Source organism: Plectropomus leopardus, chromosome 16, assembly GCF_026936395.1.
Source record: "Plectropomus leopardus strain MGB_pleo_1.0 chromosome 16, ASM2693639v1, whole genome shotgun sequence".
NCBI lineage: Eukaryota > Metazoa > Chordata > Actinopteri > Perciformes > Serranidae > Plectropomus > Plectropomus leopardus.
This window is the reverse complement of record NC_142191.1, coordinates 4716004-4734630: the sequence shown is the minus strand read 5'-3', so window position 1 is coordinate 4734630 and position 18627 is coordinate 4716004. Positions and strand designations below refer to the sequence as shown.

The 18627-nt window shown below is 40.7% G+C and overlaps 1 protein-coding gene across 3 annotated transcripts in view; it reads right to left on the bottom strand.

Annotated features, from left to right (window-relative positions):
- Positions 1 to 6306: 6306 nt before the first annotated feature.
- The window catches only part of LOC121955085 (uncharacterized), a 169755-nt gene continuing 157434 nt past the window's right edge, over positions 6307 to 18627 (bottom strand). For all 3 annotated transcript variants that reach the window (XM_088089692.1, XM_088089693.1, XM_042502874.2), the window contains 8 exons: positions 16328 to 16383; positions 14967 to 15105; positions 14558 to 14685; positions 12426 to 12561; positions 10969 to 11146; positions 10752 to 10835; positions 8701 to 8998; positions 6307 to 8623 (listed from right to left, as the gene is read on the bottom strand). In XM_088089692.1, the coding sequence (XP_087945818.1) occupies positions 7845 to 8623; positions 8701 to 8998; positions 10752 to 10835; positions 10969 to 11146; positions 12426 to 12561; positions 14558 to 14685; positions 14967 to 15105; positions 16328 to 16383 (1798 nt within the window). In that variant the 3' untranslated portion in view covers positions 6307 to 7844. The remainder of the gene's footprint in view (positions 8624 to 8700; positions 8999 to 10751; positions 10836 to 10968; positions 11147 to 12425; positions 12562 to 14557; positions 14686 to 14966; positions 15106 to 16327; positions 16384 to 18627) is intronic.

Below are 18627 nucleotides of genomic sequence, written 5' to 3'. Positions count from 1 at the left end.
ATTCCATCCTCTTCTATGATTTTCACACTATACTATACTTTGACTTTTTCAGCTTTTATGATCTGTTATACTATGAAGGTTGTTTTTCGTTTTTTAATTTTTTTACATTTTCGTGAGATGCTATATAATGATGTTTTTCAAATATATTTATTGACATACTTAACTATGACTTTTTCCAGTTTTTTGAGATACAATAAAATTATTTTATTATTCTTCATAACATACTATACTAGGAGGTTTCTCACATTATTCTGATTTACATTACTATGACTTTTTTTAAGGTTTTCATGATATACTATACTATGAAATATTTTTCACAATTTTCACGACATTGTGTACTGTGACGATTTTCACATCACATTATATCATAACTTAAATATATCATGACCTACTACGCTATTTTCTTCAACATTTTTATGACATCTTAAAGTATAATATGTCCTCAAAAATGTGAAAAATGCAAAAGTACAATAAATCAAAAAAATCATATTATAGTAAGTTGTGAAATTGTGGAAGTCATAGAATAAACCCTATACAATGATTTTTCACATTTTTAATGACATAGTATACTACGACTTTTTAAGTCTTTTTCCATGTTGAGTAAACAAAAATGTCCTTTCATTTCCACTTGAGAAAAGCACAGAGCAGCTTTGGGCATGATATACTTTGTACTTAGTATCTCCCTTTAGTCCTACTAAAGATTTACCTCCCATTTAAGCTCATGTATTTATGCCCTAAATACAGCAGGAATATACCACAAAGTTTCTGATATTTTAGAAGACTGTTATATCTTGAGCAATATTTTATCTTTACAAGTAAAGCCTTACCATTTGCAGAGAGGGTGCAATGGAAAAAATGTGTCAAGAACTATGCAGAAGTATTATGAGCCACAAGAGTTATGTATTTCAAGAAATTAAGCAATGAAGCATACCCTTAATAGTAAAACAACGTGCACTACACAGAGCCCTCAGCAGATGGAGATGCAGAACAACATATGTTGTCGCCTGCATGGCTTTTTGCTGGTGGTTGCAACAGTTGAGGACAAAGAGCAAGAATGATGACAGTGTTTTTTCTGCACACGTTTCCCTCTAAAATGAGTTTCGCAGGTAAAACAACACATGGCATTTTTATGGTCTTTTCACAGTGCAAACAACATGTGCTGAACTTAACACCTCTGACTCATACAGCTCTGCTTTCTGTTGCAGACTTCATTAGTAATTGATTGTCTCGTCACCTGCGAGATTGTCTGGCTGCAAAAAACTTTTGTTTTTTTTTTATCTTTGCACTCGCGGGAACTCTTAAAACCCCCCGGGGAGCACATTCAAGAAGTTTGGGATGGGATAATGACTCAACTTTCAGAGAGGAATTACAAATCCTCAACTAATCTTTGAGAGAAACTGCCAGAAAACTTCAGAGGAAGAAAGCTGTACGGCTTGTATATCATTGAGTCAGTTATGTCTGAAAGCCAAGGCCCAGCATGTCCGTCATGGATTGTGTAGGTGCCGAGTTTTGCCTGTCAAAACAGCTGGCAGCTGATCACGACAACCGCTTATCTTGACAGGATCTCTTTCATCCAGAAATATGACTCTCATGGAGCAATGATTCATCCAAACAATATGCTGTGAGCGAGCCAGAGGTTCACTCGTGCGTTAAATATTCCAACAAACTGTTTTCCTCGACCTAAGATCATCACACGTCAGACTTTATTACGACTTTTTCCCCATTTTTTCTGAGAAACTACTATGAAGTTTTTTTTTTGCACATTTATGACATGCTAAACTATGTTTTTTTTCCCATTATGACATATTATACTGTCATTTTTCACATTTTTTATGACATGATAAACTATGATTTTTAAAGATATACCAAATTTTTCCACATTTTTTGACATGCTATACTATAAAATTATTTATATATTACATTTTTTTTACATTCTGTGCTATGATTTTTAATGACATACTGAGGGATTACTTTTTTAAAATTTATTATGACATACTATAGTATGATTTTCATTTTTTACATACTATACAATGACTTCATTTAGATTTTTAATTTCATGCTATACATTCTCTTCAAATTTCCTAAGACATATTATTCTACGATTTTTTCACACTGTTATGACTTTTTGAAGGAAAATGACATTTTAAGTAGATTTTACGGCATACTTGAGTCGGACTTTTCCATGCCATGATATTGGACAGCATTTTTTTGACTGACTTTGTTGGATGCTTTCTGGATATTGTAAAAGAGCAAACTAATAGACGCCTCTATTATCTGATAACCTCATTTCTTTTTGAGCGTCAACCTGCTGAAGGTTAAGCTCCCAAGTGTTGGGTTAAGGGCGGCTCCATGAGCTGAGGTTAAAGTGACACAGTGTCCCTCCGGTCAGAGTGTATTTTAGCGAATTAGCTGGTGTTGATCCTGAACTGACAGTTAATCAGAGGTGGCATCAATTAAACAGTGTTCGGCTCCGGTTGCTGCTCTGCGGCGCTGGACGTTTTGTGCGCCGCTGACCCCCGTGACTCATACACACACGCTGTCATGGCCAGCAGCCGGAGCCTCGTTAACCACTGCAGCACCCTGGACCGCCCCCCCCCCCCGCGAGGTGACACTCAATTATGGATGACCATCATTAGAAACCGGACACGCCGGAACCCAGGCTCGCCCAGACTGACACACACACACACACACACACACACACACACACACACACACACACACACACACAAACACTTGTGATGGGCACGGCGATTATTCTCAGAGACACCCAAGACTATTGAAGTGCTAATGGAGTAACACCATCCATTTCATTCCATAACCGCTGCTCCTGTAACCCCTGTGGCCTCCAGGTGACCACCAGTATGCCTTTTCCACATCGGTATCATAATTAGCCAATTAAATTAGTGTCAAGTTATGTAAGTAATTATATTTCAAAAATTTGTCAGTTTTTTTTTTTTGTGTCAGAAAGCTAAATTTCTCGTATAATAACAATATAATATTCTTTCCCATTGTATCTGGAAGTTGACGTCGGGGTCAGCTGCATATTCGCTCTTTTGTCTCTGCTCCTAATCCTGCGTTTGTTCTATGAAAAAGCAAACACAAAGGACGCGTCTCTCATCGGTCATTAACAGAGGGATTAAGCTGCAATACATCAAATGAAATGACACAGACGGTCATGCATCCACATCCAACAAAGGTTTCAGCTTTCAGACCTGAATCTGTGTTTGTCTGTCCACATCGCTGTCGTCTCTTTACACTTTAACTCAGCTATGATGGCCTGATGGCTCTGGAGATGACAAATATCTCAAAAACGAGTCGACTAGTTCAACTTGTGTAGTCGAAATGACTCGGATAGTGGACAGCAAGTGCACATCCATCGACTGGACTGAAGACCACGTGGATTTTGATATAAGAAAGACCAAGAGGCTTCTGTAATAAGTAACCAGCTTGTCCCTAAAATGTCAAACATCAGAGTAGACATGTCCAGGCACGTCGAAAAACAAACCAGATTAAACACAGAGATGCATGACTAACTGCCGGTGAGCACAACTGTCCGTCTCTATAGCATCTTATCTATGGGAGCATGACAGAGGCTGAAACTTTAATACAACTTTTTCTACATTTTGAATTACCAGCCGAGAGTGGAGGACATGGAACTGAGTGCGCGTGGAGGGAGGACGTGATAGTCAAAGACCACGCGGAGAGGCGGAGAGGCAGAACAGTTAAGATAAAGCATTATTAAAGCTGCGTCCTGAGAGACTCATGAAGTCAACCCTGCACTTCTTATATTCCTCATAAACAAGGACGTATAAATAAAACTAGATACAGTTAAAGGAGTTAGAGGCCAATGAATGTTGCTCAGTGGCGAATGAAAAATGTCAGTTCTGCTGTTTAATGTTGCAAACTCAAAGCACAATCAAGCACAAGATTATAAATCCAAATACTGGCTCATAAGCTGTGGGTTTACTTTCACTCTGCTCTGGTTTTGTGACGGCTGTCAGGAGCTCACTTTTGTCAAATGCATCACCGATAACCTGCCTTGATCTCATGCAGCACGTTTTAAGCCGCCGTTTGATGTTACAGGCGCACGCCCTTCTGACGGAACAATGTTCAATGTAGCGTGCATGTAAACACCAGTCGCCATGGATACATCTTTATGTGCAACATGCATTATTGATCTATTTTCCTTAGGCTACTTAGTTTGTGCAATTTATACGCACCATTCAGATTCAGTCTGGCTGAGCTCAGGGAGGAACTGGCTGCTTGTTTAGACTCTCCAGGATACACAAGATCTTTTTTCTCCATTTGGGCCCCAAATATTACACTAAAATAACCTTAATAGGTTTCTGAATAACTGTTTTTAGATCGAGTGTATTTCTTTAGGCTTACTGAACTTGGCAAGTTGGCCGTTAAGCAGCCGTCCTTGTTTAGTGTAATGCCATTGTTCAGCGTGAATGTGTGTGTTTGTCTGATACAGTATCAGAGCTTACTGGTTCATATCAGCGTTAAGTAGCCAGAGAGGTAACTGGAGTGGGGGATGTATCCACCTCAGTGGGTTCAATCTGTCCTCATTGGGTACACGCTGAACATGCGCCATGCCCGGCAAACACACACACACACACACACACACACACACACACACGCACACACACTCGCAAACAGAGTATCAGGTAACAACGCCTCAATTATTCAGCAGCTACGAAGAGCGCCGCCAAGCAGCAACCAGATTCCTCCACATCTCTGCAGCACATCTGAATATTAATGATCCAGAGACAGTGAGAGAAGAGCGACAGAGGACGTACGAGCGAGGGTGAAAAGGCTTGTCACAGATTTGGAGGAAGGATAGTTTAAATTTTGTGGTATGAATTAGATTTGCAGTTGTGTAACAAATCATATAGAGAGCTCATCTACCGCTCTCACAAATGTGTAGTAGTTAATTGGATTAAAGCTAAAATGGTCAAGTAAAAGATGTGTTGATGTTGGTTGGTTCATCAAAATAAAAACTGTTGTGTAAATGTTATTTAAAAGAGTCAAAATTGTTTCCACGTTTTGGCTGCTGCCACAATTTGAGTAGAGCTATTCTGGTCCTTGTCCACCACAAAACACTTCACATGTAAGCGGAGACTTTATCAGTTTACCGAACGGCTGAGGAAGCACAGACAAAACAGAAGTAGTTTCAGTCTAGTGAGGAGCAAACCACAGACGTATTCCTAATCAACGAACAGATACCCAGCTAAAGCTTAAAGGAAATGATTTTGTTTAACCAAAACTTTCAGCAGGTTATAGATACTACGATTTCATCAGTGATTAAATGATTACTTCTTATTTCACTGCACTACCTCAGGTGGCCAAAGTGACCTGCCCCAGCTTTGGCCCAAACTCAGCACGCCAGAAGAAATAAGTCGGGTCAAATCCAGTTGCTCGACTCAGGTAAGTCTCAGGATGAATGACGCCCAAAAATAAGGCCTGATTCTGGCTGATGACACAGCAATCACTGAGCCAGTATCCAAAAAAACCTGGCCCGGCATTGGTTCAAATCGACATGCTAGAAGAAATAGTTGGGCCATATGCGGTTGCCCAACTCAGGTGAGACTCTGGATGAGCGACGCCCCAAAATGAGGCGAAATAAACACCAATGATCACCAGATCATTGTCAAAAATGGCCAGACACAGCATCGGTGCACTCGGCCCTCCGCAACAAATAAGTCCGTCAATATGATGAATGACGCCTTAGCATCGGGCTAAAAGAACTGACCCGATTCTGGCTGCTGACACTGCCATCACCGGGCAGCTATAAACAAGATCCTGGCCCAGCATTGGCCCAAACTCAGCACGCCGGGTTGTGGTTATCAGAAATCAGTCGAGAGGGGCGCCTGGTGGCTCGGTGCCTTGGCCCTTTGCTGCATGTCATCCCCTCTCTCTCTCCCCCTTTCACACTGTCCTATCATTTAAAGGCAAAAACGCCCAAAAAACATCTAAAAAAAAAAAACAAAAAAAAACGGAGAATCCGGGTGTGACTCGGTTGAGACTTGGGTAGAATAACGGCGAAGAACTGGGCCTGTTTCTACCTGGCATTACCACGATGGTCTGGGATAACCGCAAATAAGCCATAAAAACCATCAGTGCAGGACGTTTTGGTGACAGTGTGATGAGGCTCTATAACTTCACTGTTTTACGAAGAGTTGGTTAAAAAATTGTGCGACATCCATCGTTTTGCCTTATAGAAGGACACGTTGAGTTCTGGCTTATTAATAAACCGATAACTTTGCCAAAAACTTGCCATGAAGACACATAACAAGACTGAGGTGGAATTGCGACTTTTTACTTTGACTGTCAATGTTAGTACAAAAATGTATTTAAGAGCAGTGAATACATGTCTGTGTGCATTCTGCACTTCACATTGTGATGATGGAGATTAACATGAAATTCCAGAGGAAAATTATTAACATGAGCTAAACCAAAGCCCAGCCACAAAAGGCCAAATTAAAATTAATCTTTAACCAGAGTTAGAATTTTTGGCACTGCAGTGTATAAAGGATGCATACTGTTTGTTTGTTTGTTTGTTTGGGAGGGAGTCCTCTTGGTGAGTAAGGCATGAATTGAACAGTGGGAAATAATAGTTTTAGCATCTTTTTGTAGCTGCCGTTTACACAACACACACCCCGACAATGTCTATGCACAGTTTTAAACTGCTGCCGTATCTTTACATCCACCCCTTATAAATTAGTTCAGCTCGCAGTAATATTTCATCCCCCAAATGACTATTTGTATATCAAATATTCACCTCATGTTACATTCAATTCATAAAGAAAACTTGTTTTTCTCGCATGCCTCCACAATGAAGGAAGAATCCAAAAAACTGAGAAAATTCTTGATGAATTTACGTCATAGGAAGCAAAGTTTAACATCAGCAAAACTACGTCAAAACATCTGTTTACAAACGTTCACACGCCTCCTGCAGGATAATAATAAGTCTCATTCATCAGTTGTGTGCTTTGTGCTTCACAAACGGCCGTTTACATCAGGGAAATTAACTAAAAGTTAAACGTATCTCTGCTCTCATTAAAGCCAGACTCCACTGACAAAAACAGTCATTCAAGCTTGTTGAACACAGGAGCTGCTGGTCCACCGCTGTTTCAAGCAGTTTGTGTTATTGTGTGTTTTTAAGCTGTTAAAACCCTTAAAAACACAGATGGTTGATAGTTTTACTAATATTAAATGCTGCCCCACATGACTTAAATTTATCAAGAATTTTCTCTGTTTTTTGGATTCTTCATTCGCCTTGAGGCGTGAGAAAAAAGTTTTCTTTAAAAAATCAGTATACCTTAATGTTGCCCTTTCTCTGTCAAGCCCAGTATGTCTTAAAGGTCCAGTGTGTAGGATTTACAGGTATATATTGGCAGAAATGGAATATGATATAAAAAAGTGTATTTTATTTAGTGTAGAAAAAGAAGAAAAAAGAATCACGGTGTGATCGGAGAAGCACAGATTAGAGGGTGCAGTGATGAGAAACACTGATTTGTAGCAAAAAGCTGCGTTATTCAGTGGTTTTATCAGTTTAATCACCTGGTTCATTTGTTTTGGAGGGAGAGACACCGAAGTGGATAGTTCGGCTGCTGTTAAAAACCTCCTGAACAATGAACACTAAATAAACTCTGACCAGGAGAAGTTTTATTTGGTCATTTGCAGCTCTCATTGCTAGATGCCACTAAATCCCCCTAAATCCACACGCTGGACCTTTAATTGTTAATCTGCTTTATAAATTCGTCACTGACCTTAACGCTATCCTCTTTTTTCACTGCACCTTTTTCTGACCGCTATCTCTGCCTCTCTATCGTGTCCTATCAGTAGTCCATGCTGTGCAGCTGGTTCTTCCTGTCTGTCTTTCCCTGCAGGGCTGCAGGAAGCAGCGGCAGGTTCAGGTCCGCGACCCGGCGCTGCAGAGATGAACGCAACTGAACTGAGTTCCTCTTTGCCCCGTTCAGCCCTCCCCCTGCCGTCCCTCTCTCTCCTGCTCCTCCTCCTCCTGCTGCTGAAGACAGATCCCGTCTCTTGCCCCTCTCCTGCCTGAGACTTTTCATGACCAAAGTGTGTTGTCTCTGCGAGGGGAAGGCGGGAGGTTTTGACCCATTCACCAGGAGTCCTGGGGGTCCGGGTCGGGTCAACCCAACCCATGTCATCTTCCTGCTTCGCCCATCTTTTAACCCGACGTTGCGCAGGCGGGGCAGCGGGGCAGAGGGGGACGTCTGTGTCGTCTCTATGGTACCCAGGTGGTCTCGGTCCGAGGAGTGTGTGTCGGCCTCCAGGAGCATCCTGGGAGAGATGCCGGTCTTATCTGACGAATAAAATGTCTGCAGCTTCTCCAGGCGCTCGTTGATGCTCAGGTGATGCGAGTGGTCGTCCGGGTGGCGGTTGTCATGGAAGCAGTCTGACCCGGGGTCCGCCGCCCCGTCTGACTGAGTCGTCCTGAGCAGGTGTGCGTGTCGGATCGGCCTCGACGTGCTGCTGTCTCTGATTGGCTCGGGGGGTAAGGGGACTTGGCAAGGAGCGGAGTCACAGAGCTGAGATGCGGAGCTTTTAGGAGGAGAAAGATGGACGAGTTCCCTGTCTCCGAACACAGACACTGGAACACACAGATACAGTACGTCACACGCTGCACTGGGGACGTGTGCAGCTGCTGTTTCGGCGGTAAAACCTTACCTTCAGGAAACAGTGTCTCTCTGGTGTCCAAGGTGATGGCGATCTCCTCATCAGTGGCCCCGTCCTCTGTAGACAGACGGGCCGGGGAGGGGGAGGGAGGGCGAGGGGGTATTGAGGGGGAGGCAGAGTGAGGGAGCTGAGGTAGAGACGGTGAAGGTGGACGGTTCTCTGTGTCCTCTCTGTGGTCCCTCCTGTGAATGTCCTCAGGCTTCTTCCTGTTGCTCTGACACTCAGCTGTCTGTTGGGCTCTCAGTGGTCTGCTGGACTGTTTCGAGCTTTTCTCATTGGTCTGTTCACTCTGAAAACAAGCAGTGATTATTTCTCACGAGACCCAAAAATGTTCTCAAAGGGGCACCACATATATACACCGAGCAGAGAGCACTGACAGCACACCTCACACTAACGAAGTCCACCACAAACAACAGAGTCCTGACTCTCAAAACCAGGAATCTCACGCTATCAAACATGACTTAAAGGTGCATTTTGTAAGATCTGGACACAATATTATGTTTTTTGTTTTATTTTTTGAAAAACTGAACCAACTCTATCAACAGAGTGTGAAGAAGTAAAACCTTTGACGTTATGTCCAAGACGCCACTGTACTGTACTGCAAAGATATCCTCTGCTGAGCAGTGAGGGACGAGTTATCCCTTCTGTAATGATGTTTCCTGGCCTGAGAGGCGACAGTGAGTCTTGTGGCCTCCAGTGTGCCGCAGGAGAGGATGAAGAAGTTGAGCCGGCTGCCGTCCATGGATACAGCGTACAAATACAGTCTCAGTTAGTGTGTCAGAAACACAGTGATGGCAGAAGCTCCAAGAAAACAAATATTATTGCCATCACAAGCAGCTCGCGGAGAGAAGCAACGTTCCACGGCAAAGAAAAGGAGCGATGTAAGACGAAGCAAAACTAGAGTAAACATTGATGTGACTTTTGAACACTGGAGAGTACAAAGATGCAGTTTGATGCTGAACTCACAACACCACACTTCTGGACCTTTATATACATCCTCCGATTCCTGTAAATACTGACTTTTACAACAATTGTGTATAAATCCGCAGTTTAAAATAGTCCCCAAGAAATGCACCATTTCCTCCTGTCTGAGCAACTTTAGCTGGTCTACAGTGCTCAACACGATTTAGGCCCCAGTTATTTAGCTGAGATTCTGACACACGACACTCAAAATCCAATCACTTCTTAAAACCAGTTCTTATAGACCTGCTTTTAAGTGATGTCATCTTTTAAATTGTCTCTTAATTTTATTTTTAAATTTACGTTTTAACGTGTCAATCCTGCTCATTATTATCATTATTATTATAAGTGTTATGTGTTTACTGCATTTATTTTATTATTGTATTTTTCTAACCTGTTCTTACCTTTCATCTCCTGTCTAATCTCCTTTGTTTTACATTGTTGTCCAGCTTCTATTGTTAGAATCCCTGTGGGGTTTATTACATACGATACGATACGATACGATATGATACGATACGATACGGTACGATACGATGCGATACGATGCAATACGATGCAATACAATACACTTTACGATATCGCCTCTTATCTGCTTTGTTTGTCAAAGGATTTTGTAAATTCTGTTTTTAAAGGTGCTATATAAATAAGGCAGGCTCTTGCTCGCTGCTTTGAAATTCTCTGTCTTGCTAGGACCTTATCTGTTTTTAAATCATTCCATAAAACATATTTTTATGGGACAGCTTTTCCTTTTAATGCCTGATTTGTACTATTGTGATGTGACACTATTGTGTTTTATTTACTTTTGTTCTGTTTTTACACTGTGCACAGTAGGACAGGAGCAAAACAATGTTTTCATTGTAACTGTATTTTTTGTTTTGTTTTGATCCACGTTGTGAAGCAGATAGATAAGTGCTATACAAATGAAGTTAGTATTAGTATTATGAGAAAGTACTGAGTGATCGACTAAATCATTGTTGGCTTGATTTACTTCAGGATTTCTTGTCATTTAATGCTATCTTTTAAACATTCCTAAACGATCTCTGCATTTGTGTTCACAAAGTACTTTAAGCAGTTAAAACTACCTGTTGCTGAGTTTTTGAGTCGGTGTTGTTCCTCTCTCTCCACGTGTTCTTGCTGGGAAGACTCCACTCGTTGCTCTCCAGTTTCTGCCAAAATCAATTATTTTTAGCTGTTAAAACTTCATTGCAGAACATGAGAAAAGTTGCATTTCTTTCATTTCTTTTTTCAGGTACCGTTAGACCGACCCACTCATGTGTGTCTATGTGTGTGTTTCCTAACCTTGCTGCCTTTGGCTCCCTTCTGGCTCCTGCTGAGCTTGTTGAGCAGCAGGTGATAGGAGGCCATGATGGCGGAGGGTCGGTTGATGGTGAGCGTGTGTATGATTTCAGAGAGCGAGTATCCCAGCGTCTCCGTCATGTATGTCAGCACAGACGAGTTAAGATCCTCCGGACACAACCTGGGGAAGACCGAGAGAGTTGGACGGACAAACAGTTACAAGAAGAGTGACGCAGAGAGAAATGTCGGGAATAACTGAGGATTTATTGGTGAGAAAAAGCAAAACTAGTAACTTCAACTGTGAGCAGAACGAAGCTGGAGCAGTTTCTGCTTCACTCATGTGGATTTGAGAAAATGTATTATTTCCAGAGGAGCCATACATGATTGCATTTCCACACTGCGTAAAGTGATAAAAGCCTTTTAGTCATGCTATAATACACAAAGCTTTTTCTCTGCTGACCACAAAAATGCTCGTTTTGTTACAAAACCCACAGTGATTTCCCGCTTGTTTTTTTCCCACGTTGTAATGTTTGCAGCAGAATTTTCCCTGAGAAGAGTCTTTGCTCTCATGGTACAAAGACAAATACTCACGAATACAGCGAAACACATGGATACTCCGCTTGCTGTGCTTAGAGACAACTTTTGCAAAATGTCATTCCCAGCAGCCCCATGCACGTTTCTAGGTTTTTAGGATATTTCAAAGATTTTAGGAAGTTTAGGACATCTCTAGGAATTGAGCATGTTTCTGGGATTTTAGGATTTTTCTAGAATTTCAGGACATTGCTAGGATTTGGGTTGTTTTCAAGGATTTTAGCATGTTTCTAAGAGTTTATTTTTTCAAGAAGATAATTGGCATACATCACCCATTTTTATTATGTTTAGATATATTTAGGATCTATATTTTGCAGAAAAGACGAGGCTGGGATATGACTGTTGATTTTTTTTTTTTTTCAAAATCTTGATCTTGATTTATCTCATCTCATCCTGGCAGAAGCATTAGTTTCACATGATGTGTTCAACAACCATCTGAAGTTTGGAAATACTACAATAATTTCTCTTTTTACAGTTTCTAGTTGTGGTAAATGATGTGATTTGGGCTTTTTTTCCCCTTTCAAACTTGCCGTGTTTTAGGACTCATATGGTAATTAAAATAAATAAAACCACTGAAGTTGTATGTCTCTTCCCTGAGCCAAAAAAAAAACAAAAAAAAAGTCTCTCCCTGGTGCTTAAAAAAATTATCTGACATGTCTCCCCCTTTTCTCACCACCCCCTCCACCATGAACAGCCCCTTAGAATATATATAATATAATGTTTTACTACAATAAAATTGGTACATTCTGCTAAATCTATTATTAAAAGTATGTAAAATTATAACATCCGTATACAGTTTAATATGGTTGTGTTGCTTCAGAGTGAGTTTGCAGTCAGTGTGTCAGTGTAGTGACACAGTAGATCTCTACCTGTTTTTGTAAGAGAGTGTGTGCAGCGGTTTCTTGGCATATCCCTCGTTGATCCATCTCTCCTCCATTGCAGCTCTGACACTGGGCCTCTTCGCCGGGTCTGGCTCCAGGAGAGACAACACAAACGCCACCGCGCCTGGAGGAGGAGCAGAAGAAGAGTCGATTTAAAGCGATTTAAAAGGGGGCAAACTAAAAAAACAAAAAAATCCACTGTTGCACAACTACTCCACTCTGCCAGACTGATGTCACTCATCGAGACTTCGCTGAAAACGTATCACAGGTGACAGCGTGGAGAGAGGCAGGATTTCCCCTCAGGAGAGCCGAGCCGCCCTGTGACAGCCAAGCGGGGCTGATAGTTTGACTCACGACGAGGATTTCTGATAAGCTGCACAGTGCGGACGAGCAGGTGGATTCAGACAGGACGGCTCCATTCAATCTGCTTCTATCAATTGTATCACTGGAGTCACCAGAGTTTGTTTATAAGTGAATAAAATGCTGTTTTTGTTTGATTTTAATTACAAACATGTGAAATAATCGTTTCTGAAGACACTTATAGGTCAGTTTACAAAAGAGTTGCATCACCTTTGGGCTGCTAATCCTGCACAAATAACACAAAAAGATACTTTGTAATTCTTAAAGCACCCACAATGTTTGAAATACACTCTTAATTATGCTGCCAAGCAAATAGCTTCTCAATGTTATTTGCACATATTTAAATTAGGTCAAATCCATACAAATGGTGCAAAAGCAACCCTTTTCTTGGCATATGAGCCTTATTTTGAAAACAGTGCAAATCACAAAAAATAGCACCAATCACCACAAACAGAGCAGTGAAATTATGGGCCTCTTTAGAGAGTTGTTGGTAACTGAAGCACACTGAAAGACTAAGACATCAATTAGCAAATGCAGTTTCGCTCTGTCACCTTGCCTGAAGGTTTTAGAAATGCCTCTGCACCTCATGAGTCAGGACCTGCAGCTTGCAGTTTGAAAACTTCTTGCTATCTCTTGTGCTACAGACTGTGTTCTTGGTGCAAAAGCATGATTAATTATTTGCCACATGGGATATTCCAATTAGATACAAAAAAGGGCAAATAGCACTCAGCTGCAAATCTGTATGGGCATGTTTGTGCTGTAATATTTGTTGTAAATTGGACCTTGTTTGCATGTGATGTGTAAATAGTAGCATTATCATCAGCTGCTATCCATTCTTTGTCAATTTATTTGTAATAAAAGTCCTTAAAACACTGCTGAAGTCAACATAAAAACATTTTAGTTAAAAAAAAAATAGCAACTATTACCAAAAGGTGGGAGCAAATGAATTATGTGCCTGTCTGACAAAAATTGCTGTGGCAGAAGAAAAAGAAGATTGGACCGACAAAAGAAGCAGTTTGGGTAACATCGGGAAGGAGGACAACGTCTGAAAGTTCATGTCGATGTCTAAGATGCTCGTCTGCGGCAGCGATACAGCCTCTAATGTGATCTTGTCACAGCTTCAGAGTTTAGAGCCGTGCTGGTTTTCCCCACAGTAACAGGAGCTATGTTTGTTTGTGGTGACATGGCGCCATGACAGAGTGTAATGGAGTGATGAAGTGTGAGAAAGAGACCAAAATAAAGCGGAGAGAAACAGAGACACTGAGGCCGCTGTGTGCAGAACAAGCAGAGGAAGGAAGAAATAAGTGAAACAGTTTTTCCTTTAATTATCTGTCTCATGACATATCTGTTTTTTGTTTCATATCTAGGAGACGACGCTTACGTCCTTCGAAGAAACAGTTCACCCAAAATTAAATTTACAAATTTTTAGCATGTTGGGCTGCATTTCATGTATGGAAGGTGATATACAAATAAAGTTTATTATTATTATTATTATTATTATTATATTTTTCCTCTTAGCTGTAGTGTATTTGTCAATCTAGACTGACATCTCAAACACAAACACTCTGCAACTCACACCAAAACAATCTAAGATTGATAAAAAGCACCACAGGTAAGAGGAAAAATATGTGTTTTTTATTTAGGGGTGAACTACTTTCCGTGAGCCTTTAACTATAAGTTCCAGAGGCAAATTTTGCTCTTTAACCATCTTGTGCAAACACAAAGACACTTGAAAAAGCCCCTCGGTGAAATGTGGTTACCTTTGCTGATGTCGCTGGGGATGCTGCTGATCTCTCCGTTGACCATCTTCTGGTGCAACTGCTTGATGTTGAAAGGCTCAACAGTGAAGGGAAGAGTCCCTGTCAGCATGGCAAACATACTCACACCTCTACACACACGCATGCACGCACGCACGCACGCACGCACGCACGCACGCACACACACACACACACACACACACACACACACACACACACACACACACACACACACACACACACACAAACATGCAAGCAAAATGTGAAGAGAAACATTTACAAGTTGCATAGACAGTAATGCATTCTGTAATTTGTTTTAAACCATAAATAACAACACAAAAACGCCTTTTGCACACTCAGCTGTGATGGCAGGACATCAGGCGTCCTCGCACACTGAGACTTCAGCACTTACACGGACCAGACGTCCACTTTGGGTCCATACTTTCTGTGCGCGAGCAGCTCAGGGGCGGCGTAGGCAGGACTTCCACACTGGGTGTTGAGGAGCTCCAGAGACAAAGATTCAGCCTTCAGAGTGTTACTCAGGCCAAAGTCTGTGTGAGACATCAGCATTTAACAGAGGACATTCGCAGACGCACCAGATAGCTACGACAGCTTCGATCATGCTGAACACTTTGCATCAATATCATAAAGTGTAGAAATTATGAACACAGACACCGTGACAAACCCACTGCTTTGTGAAATCATTTTGTAAAGCCTTGAATTTGGCGTTTTTGGCCATCGGCATCTTGGATTTTTGGAAAAAAAGAAAAAAGTGACTATACTTGGCCAAAATGGTGGAGCTAACACCAAATCCAGTTGTTGCTTGGTTAGCCTGGTGAATTTACAGCTATGGTTACAGCTATGGCCTCAGACTCAAAGCAGTGAGAAACACAGAAAAAAATCAAAATCACATTACCGAACGCTGAGGAGGACTTTTTTAGGAAACCAAAATGTTACGATTAACTTTCATGAACTGAGAAACACACAGAAATAATGTTGTATATGTTCTGTTCTGTTCACCTGGAGCCAAATTATCCGCAGAGGTCTCTTCCTCTCCAAAACAAGCAAACCAGTGATTTAAACCAGTAAAAACACTAAATAAATTAGTTTTGTGGCAAAAATCAGTGTTTCTCAAACACTGTTTGGCATGTCAGAAGTGGGTCATTAGCTGAGCAGCTGCTGAAAACACTGAATAAAGCTGTTTCACATCAAAAAAATCAGTGTTTTTGTGAAACTGCTCGGCACAGATGGGCTGCTAACTGTGGTGGTGGCCACAAAAATTTGAATGTCCCAATCTACAGCCAGTGTTTGGTCTGTCTATGCTGGACTACTGTAGAAACATGGCGGTGCCACACAGAGGACTCGAGGAGGCCCTGCTCCCTATGTAGATATAAACAAAAACGTGACCATTCTTATTTTTTACATGATTTTAAACTAAAGAAACATACATAATGTGTTATACTCCATTCTACCAATATATCCCCCTAAATCTTACACACTAGACCTTAAGATGAGTGACTTCAACAAAAATTCACCCCACGAACACAAATAACCAAAACCATTTCTGTACCAAGCCGTAAACATGTTTATTTGGGCTGTAAAGTTGGGCATTTTAACATCGGGGTCTATGGGGATTTCCTTGTGTTTGGAGCAGCCTCTAGTGGCCATTAGAGGAAGTTATAAAAATGCAGTTCTAAGCATTTTTTCATTGGCTTCATTTCGATCGGCACACTGTCAGTGAGATGTCACTGTAGAAAGCAAGAGTATACTTACCTACAATCTTTATGTTGTTGTGTTCGTCCAGCAGGAAGTTTTCAATCTTTAAATCTCTGCAGAAGAGAAGAAGAAAGAGAGCATGTTGGTCACAAAGACTGTGGTTCACTGCAGTATTTTCATGAGCTCTAATCCTACAGGAATTTCTAGAGCGACTGTTTCCTTCCTTTCCAGATGAGTGTGTTGGAGCACTTAAATTGACAGACACTATGGTGGTTGTCCAATTTAAGGAGTCCTGCAGCGTGTGTTTGGCCTTAGTAAGCATTTTCTATGTATTTATGGACAACCAGATGAGACTGGACCCACAGAAGTGAAGGAAAACCTGAGCTAAATTTGGGTTTGTGCAAAGCTCAGGCTGAACAGTTAGTGGTAATTTGGGGGACCAGTTTGTTTTGGACTCCTAAAAACCTGCACCCGTCATGCTGTTCAACTCAAGCCAAACTGAAAGTTTCAGATTAAAAAAGTGAAGCTCTTTACTCTGCTTCTCCGCCACTCTATCTCTCAGGGATCATACGCATTTTTACCAATAAATTTCCATGACTTTTCCATGTCTTTGATGCAAATTTTCAAGACTACACATTGAAATGACCATTGATACTCCCCATTGTTTTCTTTTTCATTACTGTATAATAGTTTCTTTATATTATTCAAAGAAATAATGAAATCTGAACAGGATTAGAACTGAACATTTAAATATAACTAAGGGACTGTTCATTATTTATAGAAGGGCAGGAGGTGGTGAAAAAAGAGGGAGACATGTCAAATATTTTTTCAAGCACTGGGAAGGTTTTTTATAATTTTTTTTTTGGCTTTCGGGGAGGGGGTTTCAACTTTCAACTTTGATTTAAAAAGAAAACATGCCTGCGGGTTTAGAAAGCATGTTTTCTTTAAAACATTTGGCTTTTTTTCAATTTGGTGATTTTCAAAGAGGTAGGCAATTTCCTTTCATAAAATTTTTTGGCAGTTTTTAGGGAAAAACATTTGGTGGTTGTCAGGGGTGTAAATCACTGGTTTTATCAGGATACAATACTATATCGATACAATTTCGATTCAATTCGACTTAGGGGCCAGTGATCGGTATGAGCCGATATTATCGGTTACAGGAGAAGCTGCCACCCCTGTCTTTGCTTTTGGCCAGAAAAGATAAAAACAACATACACATAATTGTTAATATACAATAATTGTTAATTCTGTTTGAAAATGCTTTCTGTAAAAAAATGCTTTAATTTTAATCAAAACCATGATTTTTTTCCCAAAAACTTCAGGTCAGTCTGACATGAAGAAAAACTTCTCCCAACATCCTCAAAACGTGGACTAAAAACAAGATCTTTTCACTAAAGTCTAAAACTCAATAACAACTGTCAAGGATCACAGACAAAACAACTGTCGGTCAACTGTCACACTCCCCCCATATTTACAACATGCTAATGTTTTTAGCATAACTCTACGGCATTTTATATTGGAGAAATTAGCTTAGCGATTAGCGGACTTTTCCTCTACTCAGAACTTAACAAGTTTACTGTTATTTATGCTTTCTCTGACTCTCCGCCGGTTTAAGTCCCCGCACCTCCCGACAGAACAAATGATTTTCAGTCTACATGAACGTTTTTTCAGTCAACTAAAACTAAACTGCTAAACCGGAGCAGCTAACGTGACGTTAGCAAGACGTGAGTAAAAGTCGCCCGGCAGGTACTTCCTGTTTCCTCACTATGGCTTTTGTTTACATATCACGTGCGCCTTCTGTTGCCTCGCAGTTTCTCCGAAAACAAAACATTTCCACACTGATGATTTATTCCTGAGTACATAATAGTAATATATCCTCATCATCTTTCTCTCGGCTGCCGCCATCATCTGCCGGACGCTGTGTGACGTCACACAGACTTTCAAAATAAGGGCGCGCCTGAAAGAGGACGATATGCATCGACGTTTACACTTATCGACGGATTGGATTTTTTTTTGCTGAATGTTTTTAATAAAACATGTTTACTTCTTTTTTTTTTGCAATTTTTGAATAAAAACATTTTTTGGCATTTTATGTTTCTATAAACATTTTTGGTGATTTTTAAGAAAACGTTCTGGATGTTTTTTTTATTCTTTTGGCAATTTTTAAAGAAAAATATTTAGGTGAATTTAAAATCAACAAAATTGCACCATTAATCATAGGCAGAAACTGTTAAAACAGAAATTATCGTTAGACTTTCAATTTCCCACCGGTCCATGGACATATCACGTGTTACTATAGGAGTTTTGTGAAACAGATTTCCTCGTCTTTTCCAAAACTTGTAGGGTATATTTAGTTT